Genomic DNA, 19,676 nt, shown 5'->3' with positions numbered 1-19,676 from the left:
AAGAAACTTTTTCTAGAACCTTCCAGCCAACTTCCCTCACACCTCATTGACCACGGCTGGATGGCAGTCCATCTTTAAGCCGATCTCTGGCTTAGAGCAATCAGGCTTATTCTTGACCCATGAAAAAGAGAAGAACAGCACAATCGTAGCCCCGACAGCGTGGAAGAAAAGAAAAATTGCCAGATGTCTGCTCCAGCGTATATGGAAGTAGGCAAAAACATCTGGAAGGGTACATCATAAAATGCCAATGGTGGGTAACTCCAGGGAGAAGAGTGGAACTGGGGGAAGAATACAAGGAGTTCTGTGACAAATGCCAAATCCACCCATTCAACGACTCATAACCACTTCTCCGTTGCTCCCCAAAGCCATCTTGTTAGGGCAGCAAGGGGTGAATTGTAATTGGCCCACGCCAGGTGAGGCAATCCCATTCATTTGTGCCAAACAGTTGCTCTCCCAGCCTCTCTTGCAGCTAGAGGTGGCCGTGAGACTCCGTCTGGACAGTGAGATATAAAGGGAAACTGCTGGGAGAACAGCTTCCTCCTTGGTAAAAAGAAAACGTCTTTCTGACCTTTCCCCTTCCGTTCTGACTTGGGATATGGTGTGAGGATGTGATGTTTGGAGCTGTGGCAGCCATATTGCAGCCATGAAGAAAAAGCCTAGAGAATTATGCAGCTGCACACTCAGTGTCCTGGGATTTTCAGGCCGATGAATCAACCTTAAAACTGCCTACCTCTGGACTCTTGTTAGAAAATATCCTTATAAGGATTTCTATCATGTGTAGCTGAGAGCAGCTTAACAGACAAATGCATCTATTTTCTATTGTTTTGACATACCCTCATAATTAAAATCTATTATTTCTGTCATTCAAAGTTCAATTTAAAAAATATACCACCGGGCCTGGGCACCTTTGATATCCCAACGGGCCTGGAGAGGCATCCGTGGAAAGGGGACTGAGAGGAGTTGAACAAAAGGAACAAGCTAGCCCTGACCGGTTTGGCTCAGTGGATAGAGCGTCAGCCTGCGGACTCAAGGGTCCCAGGTTCGATTCCGGTCAAGGGCATGTACCTTGGTTGCGGGCACATTCCCAGTAGGGGGTGTGCAGGAGGCAGGTGATTGATGTTTCTCATCGATGTTTCTAACTCCCTCTCCCTTCCTCTCTGTAAAAAATCAATAAAATATATTAAAAAAAAAAAAAAAAGGAACAAGCTGTTCTTTATAATCTGGCAGGAGGGGTGACCTTGCAGGCCGGGGGTGACTGAGACTACATTTCTCTATCACTATCTGGGTTTGGATCAGAGGTTACAAACTGTCAGCCTCTGGTCAGAATTTGGCTGGTGGACATATTTTGTTTCTCCTGTCTAGGGTTTTTAAAAATTGGAATTAGCAATAATGATTTAAGAATTGAGCCCTAGCCAGTTTGGCTCAATGCATAGAGGGTCAGCCTGCGGACTGAGGGGTCCCAGGTTTGATGCCAGTCAAGGGCACATGCCCGGGTTGTGGGCTCGATCCCCAGGAGAGGCTGTGCAGGAGGCAGCCAATCAATGATTCTCTCTCATCATTGATGTTTCTATCTCTCTCTCCCTCTCCCTTCCTCTACGAAATCAATAAAAACGTAAAAAAAAAAAAAAAAAAAAGAGAATTGAGATACTTCACACAAATATCTGGATTGCTGGCTTTTGTGGAAAAAAAAGAAGAAGAAATATTTGGCAACACGGGGTTCGTATCCTAACAGCAGTAATAGGCAGTTTAGTTGTGTCCCTCCCCGAGGGGCAGGACAGGTGCTTCCAATTTGCCACAGACCTTGATGCTCCTTAATGTCCTTCGCCCAGTCTGCTTCACTGATTTACATTCCCTTTCTGATACAGTGAGCGTTAGAGTTAGTGCAGTTGTGTGTGATATCCAACAATTACTTTCCAGGCAATTGGCCATGTAAAATGGTCACCACCTCATGCACACAGGTGGGCAAACCTTGAAGAGACCTGGATGTGGAGTGTCACCCTCTGGACTGTCCTGTAAGACTAGAAGAACTAAGAACACCCTTGATTGTCCTGCCGGGGCACTTGGAGCCTTAATCTACCCCCAATACCTCGGACTTCTGAAGATGTACTGCTCGGGAGGGAGATAATTCGGAGGCAAGACTTACATTGGTGGGTAGGGAGCAGGGTTTTCTAAAAGGCAGGTGGAGATTTGCCCCCTGAAGGTTTGAAGAAGCTGGAGCTCTTGAAGAGAAGCATGGACTTGAGGAAGAAGAGTAAGGCCAGACTCTGGGGACAGCATCCCAGAGCTCCTGACATTCCACTAGGAGGCTACCCCTTTAATGCAGGGCCTCTCCATTCATTAGAACACGGTGGACTGTGTATGTGCAGACAGAGAGAGAGAAGACCAGCCACGCCTTTCCCCCTCCCTCACTCTCTCCTGTTAGGGTAGGCAGAACAGCAGCTCCTCGAAATGTCCATGTCCTCGAATCCCTGGCAAAGGCGGATTAAGGTCAGAAATGGAATTCAGGTTGCTAATACACTGACTGTTAAAATAGGCAGGTTATCCTGAATCATTCGGGTGAGCTCAGTGTAATCACAAGGTGGAAGAAGGAGGCAAGAGTGGAAGAACCAGAGAAACGGCAGCAGGAAGCAGACTTGTCCCGACCTTGTTGGCTTTGAAGATGGAGGAAGAGGTCATGAGCCAGGGAAAGTGGGCGGCCCCTAGACGTGGAAGAGCAAGGATATAGATTCTTCCCCGGAGCCTCCAGAAAGAAATGCAACCGTGTGGACACCTTGGTTTTAGCTCAGCAAGACCCATGTTGGACTTGTATTCTACAGAACTGTAAAGTGATACATGTGTGCTGCTTTAAGCCATCACGTGTATGGTCATTTGTTATAGCGGCCATAGGAAGCAAACGCACCAGGCCACGAGTAGGTGACATTCCAGCGCCTGCCAGTAGCACCCTCCAGACATGTGAGTGATGACACCAGGCCTGTGAGAGAAATCTAGTCACTCCGGTCCCCGAGCTGCCCCGATGAGGCCCCAGAGAGAAGCTGTACGCGTTTTGCCCAGATTCCTGACTCACAAAATATGTCCATATAATAAAACGACTGTTTTTATGCCACTGAGCTTCGGGGTGGTGTGTTTGGCAGCACAGTAACTGGAACCGCCTTCTCTTCCAGCCTTGAACTTGAACCAGATGGGACTGGGGAAAGCTGCACACACTGCTGAACCCAGAGCTCCCATTCCATCATCCGTATTATTTTTAACTGAACCCTGAACTGAACAGAAGGGAACACGGCTGAAATTGAAACTGAACTTGTATATTTTTTCAAGCTGTGGAACTAGAGTATTCAGATATTCTCGAGACAGCATCACATAGAGGGTTCTACCTTAACCCCTTCACTCTGTGTATTTTTATTCGCCTGAGGTCACACGCTCATGGCAGAGCCGAGAGATTCATACTCTTTATAAACAGCCCGCGGTGACCCTCTCTACCCGCCTTCCCTTCCCTTGTCAAGGTTTGCTGAAGGAAGGACTGAATTGCCCCAGGAGACGTGAATTTCCCACCATCCAAGGACAGGGAGTCCCAACCTGACCCGGATTCCTTGGGGGTCCCTGAGTGGAAGCTTTGTGTCCCTGGCTGAGATACTGGAACTTTCCATGAAGGTCAGTGATCCTCACATCTGAGCAGCCCGGCTGGGGTGTGTCAGGATCCAGGTGGCCTTCATCTCGTCTGGAGCAGGCCGGCACAGTTTGTGGCAAGGGGGGTGGGGCTCTGAGGAAACTTGGGGCCCCTGGGAGACGTTCATCTTTCCAGAGCTTTATCATTTTTTCCATAACACCACCCTCCCTTAAGGTGGAAAGTCCCAGCTGTCAGCTGAGGATACTCTCAATGTGCTTTTGTTCTCCACCCTGCCCCCAGCCCAGGCAGCAGGGTGCTGGCAAAGGACACCTCCCTCTTTATACCAGGCTGCTCCAGACTCACTGTACTGACAGACAGTGCAATAACACCACGGGACTACATTTCTCTGGTTCAAATCTTGGCTCTGCTATTTGCTCACTGTGCAATCTTGGCAGGGTATGGAACTTCTCTATGCTATAGTTTCTCTATCTGAAAACTGGCATGGTGATAATATTGACCAGTTTTTAAAAAATATTTTTTTATTGATTTCAGATAGAGACATCAATGATGAGAGAATCATTGATCGGCTGCCTCCTGCATACCCCCTACTGAGGATCGTGCCAGCAACCCCATCATGTGCCCTGACCGGGAATCAGAACTGTGACCTCCTGGTTCATAGGTTCAACCACTGAGTCACCGGTGGCAGCTGGGCAATACTGACAGTTTTGAGGATTTAATATATGAAAAGCACTTAGCACAGCACCTGATACATAATAAGAGTGATATAATTGTTTGCTCTTATTATTACACTAGAGGCCTGGTGCAAGAATTTCGTGCACGGGTAGGGTCCCTAGGCCTGGCCAGCGATCAGGGCCGATCTGTGAGGTGACCAGCAGGGCAATTGGGGTAGGTGGGGGCCCTTGCTGGCACCTGCTTGGCTGGGCCCTGTGGGTTAGGGGCAGCTCCTGCGTTGAGCATCTGCCCCCTGGTGGTCAGTGTGCGTTATAGAGACCAGTCGTTCCGCTATTTGGTCGATTTGCATATTAGGCTTTTATTATATAGGATGACCTTGGGCAATTCATCTCCTTTCTCTGGGCCTCAGTTTCCCCAATTGTACAATGAAGACAGCAGTTTCTTCTAGTCTTAGAGTAAATCCTGAATGCCCTTTCCTGCTGGGTGGTCTTGGACAAATTTTTTTGGGTTCTCTTAACCTCAATATGCTCATCTTTAAATGGTACATACTAAGTAGGTGGTTATGGTGATGATGAGAAAATGCGTAGCAAGCACATAGCACGGGGCCTAGCACACAGAAAGTACTAAAACAAAGTTAGCATCTCCCCCCCCCCCCCCCCCCCCCCCCCGCAAACACCAGTTTGTTTTTATGGATGAGAAAGAACTTTCTAGACTATAACTGGCCGTGTCCCTGGGAGGAATATTGTGGTTTTCTCATAGGCTTTCCCACCCATACCTTCTTCACAGACTCCTAGAATCAGAGAGGTCAGGATTGGAAGGGCCATTGTACAGATCAGCTAATTAATCCACTAAACAAATATTTACCGATTGCCTATTAAGAGCCAGGCGCTGCTGTAGGTGCTCGGGAGAGAGCAGCGTTGAGGGCCCTGCCCTCACGGGGCCTTCATTCCTGTGGGGGAGGCAGACAGTAAACACGGGTACATGAATATGTAATACAAGTTCAGATTCAATCCCTTTATTTTATGTGTGGGGAAACTGAGGCTCAAGAGGGGAAGACATTTTCCTAAAGTTCTCCAGTGTTATAGCAGGGCAAGGACTTCAAGCAAATCTTCACAATCTCAGAATACCCTACCCTCAAGAAACCCTGGTTTCCCCAAGGTTTTATTATATAACTAGAGGCCTCATGCACGAATTCGTGCACCAGTGGGGTCCCTTGGCCTGGCCTGCGGGAATCAGGCCGAAATCGGCTCTCCGACATCCCCCAAGGGGTCCCAAGAGTGTGAGAGGGTGCAGGCCAGGCTGAGGGACCCCATCAGTGCACAATCGGGGCCAGGGAGGGACCGAGGGAGAGCTCCAGGGTGTGTCCGGCTTGTCTCACCCCGTCCCGATCAGCAGGACCCCAGCAGCAAGCTAACCTACCAGTCAGGGCGTCTGCCCCCTGGTGGTCAGTACATGTTGCAGCAACTGGTCAAATGGTCGAAAGGGCGGAGGGACAATTAGCATATTAGGCTTATATATATATAGATAAACAGGAACCAACATTTACTGACTCTTCCTAGCTGTGGGAACTGCTTTAAGTACTTTACACATCATAAGTAATTTAATCCTCACATCAACTCCGAGGGAAGGAATTGGCATAAATCCTATTTTATAGATGGGGAAACTAAGGCACACAGAGGTGTAGGAGAGTAGGGTTTGAACACAGACCCCCTGGTTCAGGGTCCTTGACCTCAAACATGGTGCTGGCTGCATACTATCCCCCCCCCCCCCAACATTGGTTTGCACTATTTCTTTCTTCCCTTCCTTTCCACTGCTCCCCCGCCCCCCCGCCCCCAAATCTTGGGCTCAATGATTTCTTTCTCACTCCCAGGAGCCTCAGGTAAGCCCTCTCCCTCTCTGGCCCTCAGCTGCCCCACCTATGAGTTGAGTGGATTGGACTGGATTGTCTTTAGAGCCCTCAATGACCACCCTGACTTTTAGCTCCTTCTAAGTTTGTAATTATTTTATTCACTTGTTTTCCATCTGCTCGCCCCCCCCCCCCCCCCCCCGCCACCGCCGCCTTGTCTGTGAGCTCCAGGAACAGCGTCCTACTCATTCTATTCATTGCCATCTCCCCAGAGCCTGGCACTGTGTCCTGCACTTAGTAGGCCCTTGGTAAGTATTAGCGGATGAAGGAAAGAATGAGAGGATAGTCCTCAGTTTTCTCAGAAATAGCTCCTGTGCTCTCTCCCTGGCCCCTCTTCCTTTCTCAGCCTGTGGGGCCCCCTCCCTCCCTCTCTTCTGCCCTCCCTCCTTCTCACCTCCCAGGGCCGACTCAGGCCCTCCATCCGGCCTGCATTTTTCCGGGTTTGATATCATTTTTTCCACTCTCCCGGCTGCTGCCGGCTGCCTCTGCCAACTTTCCACAACTACAGCCCCTCCCCCATGACCACAGGCTGGGGACAGCTTGGGTGGGGGAAGACCCTCCTCCCTTCCCTTCCCCAGGCTGGAGTTGGGACGGGGAAATCAGTGCCATCGGTGCCTGGCTGGCAAGATGGTGGGGGTGGGGGGTGAATGTTACAGCTGGAGGCTATGGCTTGCCTGCCTCTGCTTTACTCTTCCTTGGCACCCTGTTCCTGGTGGCACGGACAGGGCCCACGTGGGGCGGGGGCGGGGCTGAGGCATCTGGAAGGGCAGCTGTTTGGGGGCAGTGGTGTCGGGAATCAGGGACACGTGGTCCAAACTGTTTATATCTTGTTCTCTTTTCCAATTAGTGACACCCCTTCACCTTAAGCTGGAAACTCCTGACCTGACCCCAAGACCCCGTCCTCAGCCAGAAGCCTCACTGCCTCCTACTTCCCGCACAGACATAGGAGGAGGCTGGGCCCTGGGGTCTCGACCTCACCCTCCCTGGCTGGGTGACTCTGGGGTGTTCACTTCCCCTCTCTGGGCTTCAGTTTCTACATTCTGAAAAATGAATGAGTGGGACTAAATTGGGGGTCCATCCTGGGGATAAGTGGATTGAGTTTCATGGAGTCTACTCCCCTTCCTTCCTTAAATTGTGTGCAAAATTGTGTTTGAAAGTCCATTTCCCGGGGGCTTTATAGCTTTTTTTTTCTTTTTAATATATTTTATTGATTTAAATTTTTTTTTATTGATTTCAGAGAGGAAGGGAGAGGGAGAGAGAGATAGAAACATCAATCAATGGTGAGAGAGAATCATTGATTGGCTGCCTCCTGCACGACCCCCAGTGGGGATCAAGCCTGCAACCTGGGCATATGCCCTGACCGGGAATCAAACCGGTGACCTCCTGGTTCCTGGGATGACACTCAACCGCTGAGCTACACCCGGCTGGGCTATTTTATGGATTTTTTACAGAGAGGAAGGGAGAGGGGTAGAGAGTTAGAAACAATGATGAGAGAGAAACATCGATCAGCTGCCTCCTGCACACCCCCCTACTGGGAACGTGCCTGCAACCAAGGTACATGCCCTTGACCGGAATCGAACCTGGGACCCTTCAGTCCGCAGGCTGACGCTCCATCCACTGAGCCAAACCGGCTACGGCTCTATAGCTTTTTAACACATTCTCCAAGAGGACTGGATAATTGGGTACAGACTAGACTGACAAGATGGAAATCCTGGCCACTTCACGAATAGCAGTTGTGTGATCCTGAGCAGGAGCCTTCACCGGCCTGTGCCTCGGTTTTCTAATTATTGAACGGGGGTTGTGAAGATTAGTTAATAGCTGTGACGTCTTAGTACACAGACAGTTCCCAACAAACACCAGCTATTCTATTGCCAGGATGCGTGCTAAACTTCTTTCCAGATAATATTTTATGACTCTATCATCTATAAAAACGGGCTAATGAGAAACTAAGAGGTCACCACACTTGACTGTGGTTGTACGCCACTGTGTCTCCCTCAAAGACTGGGGTCCGGGTTGTGCCCAGTGGCTGGGAGAAGACCTGAACGCACAGTAGTTCCAATGACTTTATTGACTGACCCTGACACAGGTCAGCAGGTAACCCCGTCTGGAGCCAGTGCAGATGGGAGAGCAGGAGGTGGAGATGCCCGGATGAACCCCAAAGAAGTCTGGGCATCAGACGGGACATCCTTGTAGTCTGTGGTGTTTCTTTGGGGGCGGGGGGTGGGAAGATGGGGGTAGTGTTTCTGAGGGTTGGCCAGAGCCCGAGGATAAAGGTTTTGTTTTTTACAAAAAGACACAAATCGTGTAAAAAAAAAAAAATCCCCTACTGTGTGCCGAGCTTGGCCTTCGGGCCCCGTAGTCTGAACATCGCTTCCCGTGGCGGAGGGGCCCCTGAAGCTGTGGCTCCGGGGGATGCTCTGGCCCGCAGGGCCGCGGGCAGGGCAGGCCCACGACGCGCACTCCAGGTCACTGCGCCTTGGCCCCGCGGTGGCCCCTCCCTCGGTGGCGTCGGCAGAGCGTCGTGCACCCCAGTGTTCACCACCCTGGGCGGGCGGGCGGGCGGCCTCAGAGCACCGCCAGGTTGTGGCAGGACTTGGAGCGGGCCTTGAGGGCCCGGCGGCGGGCGCTGCGGGCTGTCAGGCGCGCCAAGAAGCGCCGAGCTCGCTGGCCGAAGCTCGCCCGCCGTCGTGGCGCGGGGGAGTCCCGGGCGCTGCCGTCCTGGCGGCGCAGGCGCAGCTGGCGCACCACGCCCTCGAAGAGCTCGGCCACGTTGTGCTGCAGGGTGGCCGAGGTCTCGATGAACTTGCAGTCGAACACTACAGCGCAGGCGCGTCCCTCTGGGAGGCGGGGACAGGCGGGCGTGGAGGAGGAGATAAAGGTAGGAAGCGGAGTGTTCAGTCTGGACGGAAAGCAGTTTTTTTTCTTTCCCACAACATTGTGCCAGGGCACTCAGAAATAAGTCAGATCTGGCTCGGAGGAAGTAGTTCAGAGGCTAGGGACTGAGACTGGTGGCAGAGTGGGGTTGGGAAGACAGGGGAGCTGGGACTAGGTAGGGAAGCGTCTTGAATGCCAGGGAAGGAGTCTAATTTGTGCATCAGAATGATCGGGGAGAGATTCTGATTCCGTAGGTTTGGGATGTGCTCTGGGAACCTGCATTTTAACAGAATCTCCTGGGATTGTGTTGCGGAGTTTGGGGGTCTGCTCACAAAGCATATGGTCTTCTATCTCCAGGATGCCCCTGGGCTGGGAGGCAGGGACCTGAGTTCTAGTCCTCAGTGGCTGGTGACCCAGTGGAACTGGCTTCTTCTCTCTCTGGGTCTCAGATTCCATAGTTTTTAGATTGTTCCCTGTTAGTAGGGCCATTTTTAGATCTTTATGAGTCCCATCTGATATGTCAAACATTAAAATATTCCCCACCTCACTTTAAGTACTATTTATATATACTAGTAACTTACACGTTTTGGTTGGCAGTTGCTGGATGGCACAATATCATGTTTTATAGACAATTAAAGCTTTCTGAATTTTGAATTTATAAATTCTCGCTCTATTTTGCTGCCAATAAATGGAATTTTCAGGTCTCAATAGTTGAAAAGCCTGTAGGACTAGGCCTATCAGGCCTGGTGGATAAAGTGTCTCTGCCGAAGGGCATGGGAGAGCAAACGGGAATTTTTAAGCAAAGAAGTGACAAGGTCAGATCTGGTTCTGGGAAGCTTCGGCAGCTGTTGAGGAGAACTGATTGAGTGGGGATATAGAATTAGGGTGGGGGCTGGCCCAGGCTAAAGTGGAAATAGCGGAATGAGTCAGAGGCTATGGGAATGAGGTGAAGGGACTGTGGGGTTAAGGGAGGATTTTGGGACTGGTTTGGGGGAGTGCGAGAGGAGACAGGAATGGTTCCTAACTTTCAGGCAGAGGCAAGGAGATGCAGAATGAGGGTGGTAGGTGGCAGGCAGTCCCTGAGATGAAGACACTGGAGGAGGAACAGTGACAGTGGGGCTGAGAGGAATATGGAGAAGGAGGGTGGACCAGAGGGCTCACCTTCCACGGAGACTTCCCGGCAGCGTGCCAGGTCCGCCTTGTTGCCCACCAGGATGATGGGCACATGGTCCGCCTGATGTGTGCGCCTTAGCTGAATGCGGAGCTCAGAGGCGCTCTCGAAGCTGCCTCTGTCTGCGATGGAGTACACGATGACGTAGGCACTGCCCACCTGCAGGCAGGACTCCTGGCCCCAGCTTTCATCCTGTAGGGGAGGGACCCCAGGCCCATCCTCAGAGGTTACTAGGCCTTGGCTGAGAAAGGGGCTGGGATGGTTTAATGGGCGGGATGGAGCTAAGGTCTATACTTTGGACAGGTTTGAGGGACAAATTCTGCCATAATTCCCTGTTCTTCTCTCAAAGTAGTGATATGCTGATCCTCTGTGAGCCTGTTTCTCTGCTTGAAAAATTGGGCTAATGACACTACCTCACTACATTCTCTCATTCATTGGTTCCTTCTGTAGGCTGGGCACTAGAGACAAAAAAAAAAAGAAAAAAAAAAGTTGGTTCCTCTTTCTGCTAAGGAGGGTTTGCTGTTCAGCTGTCCTGGCTTTGCCTGTTTAATGGGTTCAGGCATATTAGACAGTTCTTTTGGTCTTCTGCAGTCTCCTCAAAAGAGAAAAAAGGAAGGGAGAGAAGTGAGGATGGAGGCTGATTTCAAGGGAAGGCCTTTTCAGGACGGTTCTAAAGAGATGAAGGAGCAACTGTGGGGTGTCAGGATAGGGGGTGGGAGAGGCACAGGCCATTTTAGAAAGTGGAGAACTTGCAAGTTTTTTGACCAAGGAAAGGAAAGAACTGGAATGATTTTGATACTCCATTTTGGATGGTGATCTGTTGTCAGGGACAGCACTCAGACTGGACCACCTGGGTAACAACCTTATAAGGCACAGTTCTTGCCCTCCGAAAGCTCATGTCTGGAAGGGAGGCTATGGAAATGGAGCATTATAGTGCGCTGTGAGGAGTACACCTATGAAAGTAGCTGGGGAAGCCGTGGGGGTGGGCGAGGGAGGCCAGAAGAACTCCACCTGGCGGAGTGTGGGAGGGTCTCAGTGGACCTGTGAGTGGGATTTGAAAGGATGAGCAGGTGGAGCCGGAGAGGAGAGTGGGCCAGGAGTGGGAAATAGTGAGTGTGGTGGAGGAATTGTTTGTGAGGGGGAAAGAAGCCAGAAAAGTTATCTGATAACCAAGTAAGATAGATGAATAGAAAAGCATCAGATCCATCGTCAACAGCATTGTCAAAGGGGGTGAGTTTTCAAGAGCCATATCGATCCTTCCTCAGGTCAAATAACGGTGGGCTGAGTCAATGGTTGAAGGTGCTCATTCTGGGTTTTCAACCTTGACTATGGACAGGTCCCTTCCTCCCTCTGGGTCTCAGTTTTCTCATCTGTTGAATGAGATGGTGAGTCTTGGCCATTCATTCATTCATTGCAGAAATATTTATGAAGAATTTGCTCTATGGTTAGGATCACAAAAGCCAGTTGCTGCATGGCTTGGTGGGTAAGAATCTCTTGGGATGTGATTTTAAAATATAGATTCCAGGATTCTACTTATACAGGTTCTTATTCATGAGGTCTGGGGTGAGGCCTGAGAATCTGATTTTTAATTCTCTCTCCAGGTGACCCTGAGGGTTAGATACTAGTAAGTGAGTGCACTACTGGATGAGCCAAAGGTTTACCCAGTTCTTTCAGATTCTGCCTCTCTGCTAGCCCAACGATGGCAGGAATGGAAGCTTATCCCAACAAGGCTGCTACTGTATGGGCCCTGTTTGGGAGCTGCCTTCACAGTCACTGACCAGGGACACTGGTTCAGTTTTCTTATTTCACTTGTAGGAAAACCAAGGGCCAGAGAAGAGAAAACTGTCTCATGGCCCAGCAGAGAGCTGGGCACACAATCCCAGTCCCTGCTTCTAGGCCAGTACTCTTCCTCCTCTGTCTCCCAAATGGAACTCCCATGCTGATCACTCTTAATCCACTGGACGCTGCCCCATAGGATCCTCAAAGTAGCCCCTCCCTTACCAGCATCCAAAAAAATAGCCCCTCCCTTAGCAGCCGGTGAGCTCCATGGGGCCAGAAAACATGTCTACCTTATTCACTGCTGGGTCTCCAGTGTCCTGGCCAATGATATATACCCAGCAAGTGCTTTTGCTTGTTTTGTTTTTTTGTTTTGTTTTTATCCTCACTGGAGGATATTTTTCCATTGATTTTTAGAGAGAGAGTGGAAGAGCGAGGGAAAGACAGAGAAATACTGATGTGAGGCCGAAACCGGTTTGGCTCAGTGGATAGAGCGTCGGCCTGCGGACTCAAGGGTCCCAGGTTCGATTCCAGTCAAGGGCATGTACCTTGGTTGCGGGCACATCCCCAGTAGGGGGTGTGCAAGAGGCAGCTGATCGATGTTTCTCTCTCATCGATGTTTCTAACCCTCTATCCCTCTCTCTTCCTCTCTGTAAAAAAAAAAAAAAAAAAAGAAAAAAAAAAAAGAAAAAAAAAAAAGAAAGAAATACTGATGTGAGGGAAACACATAGTTGGTTGCCTCCTGCACGTGACCAGAATCGAACCGGGGACCCTTTGGTCCACAGGCCGGTGCTCTATCCACTGAACCAAACCGGCTAGGGCAGCAAGGGTTTCTTAATGAACAAATGGGTGAAGGAGTGGAACCTCAGCTGGAGGTTCAGAAGGTGATGCTCCCAGGGGAGATGGAGGGGCTCTCCTAGTGCATGAAAGTGCAGGCTGTGGGTTCTCACCGATCTGGGTTTGAATCTCACTTGCTGAGGACTTTGGGCACATTACGTAACCTCTCTGAGCTTCCATTTCCTCATCATACAATAGGGATCAGAAGAACACTCACTGTATAATTTTTGTCTTGGCTGAATGTCATAATATAAGTCCAGTGTTTAGCACAGGGGCTGACACTTATGTAGAAGAGGGTGCTACATAAATGTCAGCTGCTGTTAAGAGCAGCAGCAGCATCATTATGCTCATTTGGACCTGGGTTTCCTTTTATGCTTGTTAAAAAGAATTGGCTGCACAGCTCCTTCATCCCCAGCCTTTGGGCCTGTCACTAGAGCTGTCAGCCATTTTTGTCAGTCACCCGACACTGCCCTCCTAAACCCTCTGTGGCCAGGCCCTCCCTGAGTTTTAGGCGGGGAACCTACTCCTTAGAGAGATGGAATCTCGGGTGATTTTTAGATCCTTCTCTTTGCTTGGTTGTATTTCTCCGGAGTTCTATAGTGAGCATGTACTACTTGTACAGCAAGAAAAACAGAAAACTCAAACCAGGTAAGAAAACCGGAACAGGGACATGCCCCTGCCTGCTGCTCTCTTCCCGCTCGAGAAGGGGCTGGGAAGGACTCCCTTCGGTTTCCTTTCCCCCAGCTACTAAATTACAATCAACAAGACTTGTCATTATTTATGATGCTTCATCCATGTTCAGCATGTGTTCGCGCTCAAAACTGCTCAACTCTCTGAAGTTGCATAAGAACTTAAAGAAAACAAACGGTTGGTAAAGAAGGCAGGAATGACCGACCCATTTATCAGGTGAGAAAACTGAAGCTCAGAGCAGGTAAGTCAACTGCTCAAAGCCACACAACTGGTAAAAAAAAGAAAGGGGGTTGAACCCCAGACATTTCGATGCTAAATTCAGCGTTCCTTCCTCTGCACAAGGTAGGCGAGTGGAGTGGGATGAGGGGGCTAAAACGAGGGGGAGGCTTGCAGGGGAAGACGCACATCCTGGGATGGCTGTGGAGAGGGGGCCAGAGGAGTGAGAAAAGGAGGTGAAGGTCATGAGGTTCTGTCTTTGGTGGGAAAGGCTGCGTAGGAGCTGTGGGTTTAGGAGGGGTCTGGTACGAGGCTCAGCACCCATCTCCCCAAATCCTGCTTGTGCCATACCAGTTTCTCAGCCTCCCAGGTGTCCATGACCAGCAGTGTGGTGTCTTCTCCATCCACTGTGAGGGTCCTCTCATACACGTCTTCTGTAATGGAGGGAAGAGCTGGATCTTAGGAGGAAGAGCAGGCCTGGGGAGGATGTGGCTCCCTAGCCCCTCTTTATGGTCCCTGCACCCCTTCTACTTCTCCTTGAAGTGTTCACCACACTCGTGTGGTGCCTGTTTCTCCTGATAGGTCAAGAAGCTCCAGGAGGAGGAGCCCATGTCTCCCCAGCTGCCAGCATAGGATGAGGCGCACAGTAGGTGCTGAGACAGCGTTGGTGGTGGTTGTTATTGCTGACTGGACGAGTGTGGGGTGGTGGGGTTAAAGTTGGGCTGGGAATTCTCCAGTCCTGCTCTGTCCCTGGCTTACTGTATACTTCAGGCAGGTCATGTTACCCTCTCTGGGCCTCAGTCTCTCCATTTGTCACACTTACAGGTGCACATATGCACACCTCTCGCATGGGTTCTCACTCTTAGAGAGGCAAAGCCTGGAGAAAGGGCCTGGCTAGTGTCCCCACCTTCTCTCTGCTTTTAACCAACTCCCCACCCCACTTACCCTAGTCCTCTCCGCCAGTCCGGCAAACACCTTCATTTCCCCTGTCCTTTCCCCATCCCCCATCATCCTAGGGCCTCTGCTCTTGGGAATACAGGAACCCAGGGCCCAGAACTTGGCGTCTGAGAGTCTCCATTTTGGGCAGGATTTTAGTTTTGCCACAGGGGTGGTTATCTAGGGAGCTGGGGTGATCCAAGAGTCAGGGGAGAGCCGAGGCTAGGGGTTTCTAAGCGAGGTGGAAGTCCACTATTTCTTTATACTTGAGTCTCAATCCCACATCTGTCACCCATGAACACTGGCAAAATTCTCACTATTCAAGGCATCCCTCTCCCATAGCCATTGTGCAGGCTGTGCCCTGCGTGACTCTGGGGGGCATATGCACGTCATCGTCTGTGTGAATGACACCCCATGAGCTGAGCAGGGCCTGAGCTGTACAACTGTTCCCGGCAGCCCGGTGCCCCTGGTCACTCCTTTGGCCACAGCCCAGCCCAGCCCAGCCCAGCGTCCCTACCTCCCAGCTGTTCGTGGAGCTCCCGCTCCGGCCTCCCCGCGAAGAGGCTGGCCAGGCTGGTCTTCCCCACGCCGGGGTCTCCCAGCAGCACCACGCGGTAGAGGGCCTCCCAGGAGCCTTCAGAGTCGCTGGATTCAGAGGACCAGCCGTCGGGGGCAGGTGACGGTTGCTGGGGGGGAGGGTTGAGGGAGGCCGACTGGCCCAGCCGTGGGTGCCGGGGTTGTGTGGAAGCGGAAGGTGCGGCGCACAGGCCCGGCTGGCGGCCCCGGGAGGACAGGGGCAGCGGGGTGCTGGCTCGCCGTCGCAGGGGCGTCTTTGCTTCTTGCTGGGTGTTTAGGGTCATCCTTGGGAGGGGGCCGTGGCTCCTTCCTTCCTCCTTCTGTGAGGAAGAAGGGGGGTGGGCGGTGAGCACGTGCTGCGAGCCCCTTCTGCAGGGCCCTGAGCTAGCTTCCTCCAGCCCCTCTGGTCCAAATGGGAGGAGCGGGCCCTCCCTCCTTGGGGCGGGGGCTTTCCGGCTTCAGGCCCAGGGTCTGCCTGGGTCAGGCTGGGAGGGTGAGTGTGCAAGCTGTGCACACACATGTATGCACCCCCAGAGGCCGTGATCCCCTCCCCCAAGACACACGGACAGCAGAGGGGCAGCAGCGAGGGGATGTCCCCACGAGCACGCACACACTGTGTGCACGGACCTGCTCTCCCACTCAGAACACGAGCCCCACGTTCGGAAAGGACGTGAATTGCCCGGTGCGCCCCTTCCCACAGGTCTCTGCCCCGCGGTTGGGAGATTGGGGGGATGGGGGAGGGGTAAGGGCCCCCGGGGAGGGGTCACTTCCGCCGCCCCGCCTCCAGAGGGCTGAGGCAGAGGCAGGAGTGGGTGGGCTGGGACTCGGAAGCGCACGGGGGTCTGGGGGTGCCCTGCGCGGTAACCCGAGCGCCCCGGTGCCATGGGAACGGCGTGCCCGGCCCGCCCCCTACGTGAAAAATTCAGCAGCGGCTGGCACTGCCTCCAGGGGCTGTCGGGGGGCGGGGGCTCCGGGGCTGCGGGGGCCAGGCTCGGTGACAGGACAGGGTCCCGGCGGGGGGCGGAGAGGGGACCTCCGGGGGGGGGGGGGGGCCGGGAGCGCCTGTGCCATTCTCCGAGTCCGAGTCCCAACTTGCCCAGCCCCGGGCCCTGGTGGTGAGTCCCCTGATCCGGGCGGGGGTCTTGTCCGGGGCTACCCAGCCCTCTGGGCCCCAGCTGGAAGGACCCTCACCCCTGGGATGCGAGTTCGAGGCCCCCCTCGCCCCGCCTGCCCGCAGAACCCCCCCACGCAGGCGCCGGGCGAACTCCGCTCCAACTTGGCTAAGTTGGCGGCGCGCTGCGCGGGCCTTTACCTCGGCTTGGGGAGGGGTCCGGGGTCCCCGGCCCGCAGCTGCCGGGCGCTCCAGGCTGTACCACCGCCGCGGCGCGCAGCCCCTCCGGCCCGTCCCGCCCCGCCGCCCCGGCGGGGGAGGAGCCGCGACCCCGCCCCGTCCAGCCCCGCCCCAGCGGGACAGCCCCGGGGTCCCCGCCCCGAGGCCTTGGCCGCGGAGGGACTCCACGCAGGGGTCAGCTGGCCCGCCCCCTCACGGCCTCTGTCTAGGGTGGCCGTGTCGGGGTGGGGGCCAGGAGAGGAAGGAAGTGGGTCTGGATCATCTGTGCACCCACAGCTACCCACTCCAGCAATGGGGCGCCAAAAACCGCTTGGGGAGCTTGTTGAATGTTCAGAACCCCAGGCCCCACCCCGGGCAGATTCCGCAGTCCGGGGAGGGGTTCGGGGATCTGCGCTTTAAACAGGGGCCCAAGCGATCCTGGTGCAGAGGTCGCGGACTCCGCTTCCAGAAACTCTCTGCTTTGCACGGACGGAGAATTAATTTTGGAAGGCGGCGTGAGGGCGGAGGGGAGTCCAGGAAGCCTGCGCTGGGGAGTTCTGAATACCTTATTTTTGCATCATTCACTCACTCACCAAATTCTAGGTGCAGCACCCTCGGAAGCTAGGGCTGTCCTGTACCTGGAAGAATGGCTGTCCACTCTCCCGTTCATATTTATTGAGCCCTGTGCCGTGCCTGGCCTGGTCTGAGCACCCTGCCTGGATTCGTACCGCATTTAATGCCCAGGCAACACTGAGGGTGAACATACCCAGGCTTACCTGGGCCTGCGACTCAGGAGCCTCTCAGCCTCCTGTTCCTTTCCATCACGGGTCCATAGCTTTTTTTTTTTTTTAATCTTTTCTTTTCCCAGGCATGTAGGCGGAGGAAAGAGACACTGTGGTCTTGGTTATAGAAGAGAAGTTGGCTGTAGGGAAGGGAGTTTGGCCATCCGTGGGCCAGGATCTAAGCTCTTGGGGAGGGTGCTTCCGTTTAGGTCATGAGGGACTGGAGCAGGTATGTAGGTGAGGCCCCGGGGGACTGGCTGTACCTGTGGGTGGGGCGCGTTGTCATGGCTGAAGGGGTCCAAGTGTCCAGCTCAGGCCAACTCCCACAGCAGCGGGGCCTTTCACGCCTGGCTTCCTTCTGTGGCTTGGCCCTCTCAGCTCTCCTTCCCCACCTCCCAGACGGGCTGGGAGCGGTGCAGTCATACGTTGTCTGGGAGTGAGGCAAGTTTAAGTCCCAGCTCCACCTCTGTTCTTTGGATTTTGGTTTCTTTCTTTCTCTTTTTAATTCTCACCTGAGGTGGGGGTGGGGTGGGGAGACCCTCACCCAAGGATATTTTTTTCCATTGATTTCCAGAAAGACTGGAAGGGAGGGAGGAGGGGGAGAGAGAGAGAGAGAGAAACATCAACGTGAGAGAGACACATTGACTGGTTGCCTCCCACAGGTGCTCCCACAGGAGCTGGGGGACCCTCAACTGAGGTGCATGCCCTTGACTGGAATCAAACCCTCTACTCTTTGCCAGTGCTCTAACCACTGAGCAACCTGCCAGGGCTGGATTTCTGTTTCTTTATTTAAAACTCAAATCTGCAAGTATTTGGTGACAGAAGATGATTTGACTTCGGGTGGTAGACACACAATGCAATATACAGATCATGTATCATGGAAATGTATACTTGAAGCTTATATGATCATATTAACCAATGTCACCCCAATAAATTTAATAAAAAATAAATAAATTAAAGCCCTAGCCAGTTTTGCTCAGTGGATAGAGTGTCAGCCTTCGGACTGAAGAGTCCCGGATTCAATTCTGGTCAAGGACACATGCCCGGTTTGCCGGCTTAATCCCCACTAGGGGGCGTGCAGGAGGCAGCCGATCAATGATTTTCTTTCATCATTGATGTTTCTATCGCTCTCTCCCTCTCCTTTTCTCTCTGAAATCAATTTAATATATATATATATATATATATATATATATATATATATATATATATATACATATATATAATAAAAAATAAAAGGAAAAAATAAAACTGAAATCTAAACAGGTTACACCTTTGCTACAAAACTTGCAACTGTCTACAATAGAAAAGCCTGACCTGGGTATTCAGGGCCCATTGTAAATAAAAGCAGGGCAAGGGGTTAGCGTAGTGGTGCAGGTGGGGTGGTGGGAGAGGTGAAAGGTCTCGAAAAAGTTTAAAAAATTTTTTATTTCAAATGTACATGACAGTGAAAGAATAATACAAGAAACGACCCGAGCTTTTAAAAAACATTGTATTATGGAAAAATGGAAACATGCAAACATACAGCACAGTGTAATGGTGTGAGTTTTAAAAAGAGACTGTCCTTTCAGAGTCATTTCCAATCTCTTCTCAACAAATTCCTTGCTCTGGCCATCCCCACACTTCAGGCACATGGTGTTTCTTCTGCCTGGATACTTTCCTCTCCTCATCTTTCAAGATGCAACTCAGATGCCTGTGTCCCAGACGCTGTTCTAAGCTCTGTACACACATGATCGATCTCCGGGGTTCTCAAACTTCAGCAGTATGCTCGAATCAGTCGGAGGGCTTCTTATGCCACAGCTTGCTGAGACCCACTCCGAGCTTTTGATTCAGTAGGTTTGGGTAGAGCTTGAGAATTTTCACTTTTAACAAGCCCCAGGTATTTCCTGCTGCTGCTTGCGGGTCTGGGTGCCACACTTTGTATTATTACTATTTTAAATATATTTTTATTAATTTCAGAGAGGAAGGGAGAGAGAGAGAGAGAGAGAGAGAGAGAGAGAGAGAGAGAGAGAGAGAAACATTAATACTGAGAATCATTGATTGGCTGTCTTTTGCACACCCCACACTGCGGATCAAGCCTGCAACCTGGGCATGTGCCCTGACCGGGAATTGAACTGTGACCTCCTGGTTCATAGGTTGACGCTCAACCACTGAGCAACACCAGCCGGGCCACACTTTGTATTATTTTGTTTAATCTTCTAATGAGTTAGGTAACAATGACTCTCTGTTTGGGGGGAGCTATTACTCTTCTCACTTCCTGCATAGGCCTGAATGCATGCTGTTAGGAC

The 19,676-nt window shown here is 52.0% G+C and overlaps 1 protein-coding gene across 1 annotated transcript; it reads right to left on the bottom strand.

Annotated features, from left to right (window-relative positions):
* Positions 1-7,698: 7,698 nt before the first annotated feature.
* REM1 (RRAD and GEM like GTPase 1) lies at positions 7,699-16,701 on the bottom strand. Its single transcript, XM_079784996.1, has 5 exons — positions 16,592-16,701; positions 15,221-15,599; positions 14,119-14,201; positions 10,239-10,440; positions 7,699-9,040 (listed from the first exon to the last, which is right to left on the bottom strand). The coding sequence occupies exons 2-5, from the start codon at positions 15,561-15,563 to the stop codon at positions 8,769-8,771; spliced, it is 900 nt and encodes a 299-aa protein (XP_079641122.1). The 5' UTR covers positions 15,564-15,599; positions 16,592-16,701; the 3' UTR covers positions 7,699-8,768.
* Between the last annotated feature and the right edge of the window lie 2,975 nt (positions 16,702-19,676).

The sequence above is a fragment of the Cnephaeus nilssonii genome (assembly GCF_951640355.1).
Source record: "Cnephaeus nilssonii genome assembly, chromosome: 11".
NCBI lineage: Eukaryota > Metazoa > Chordata > Mammalia > Chiroptera > Vespertilionidae > Cnephaeus > Cnephaeus nilssonii.
The sequence above is the reverse complement of the archived record's forward strand: the minus strand, read 5'-3'. Positions and strand labels throughout refer to the sequence as shown.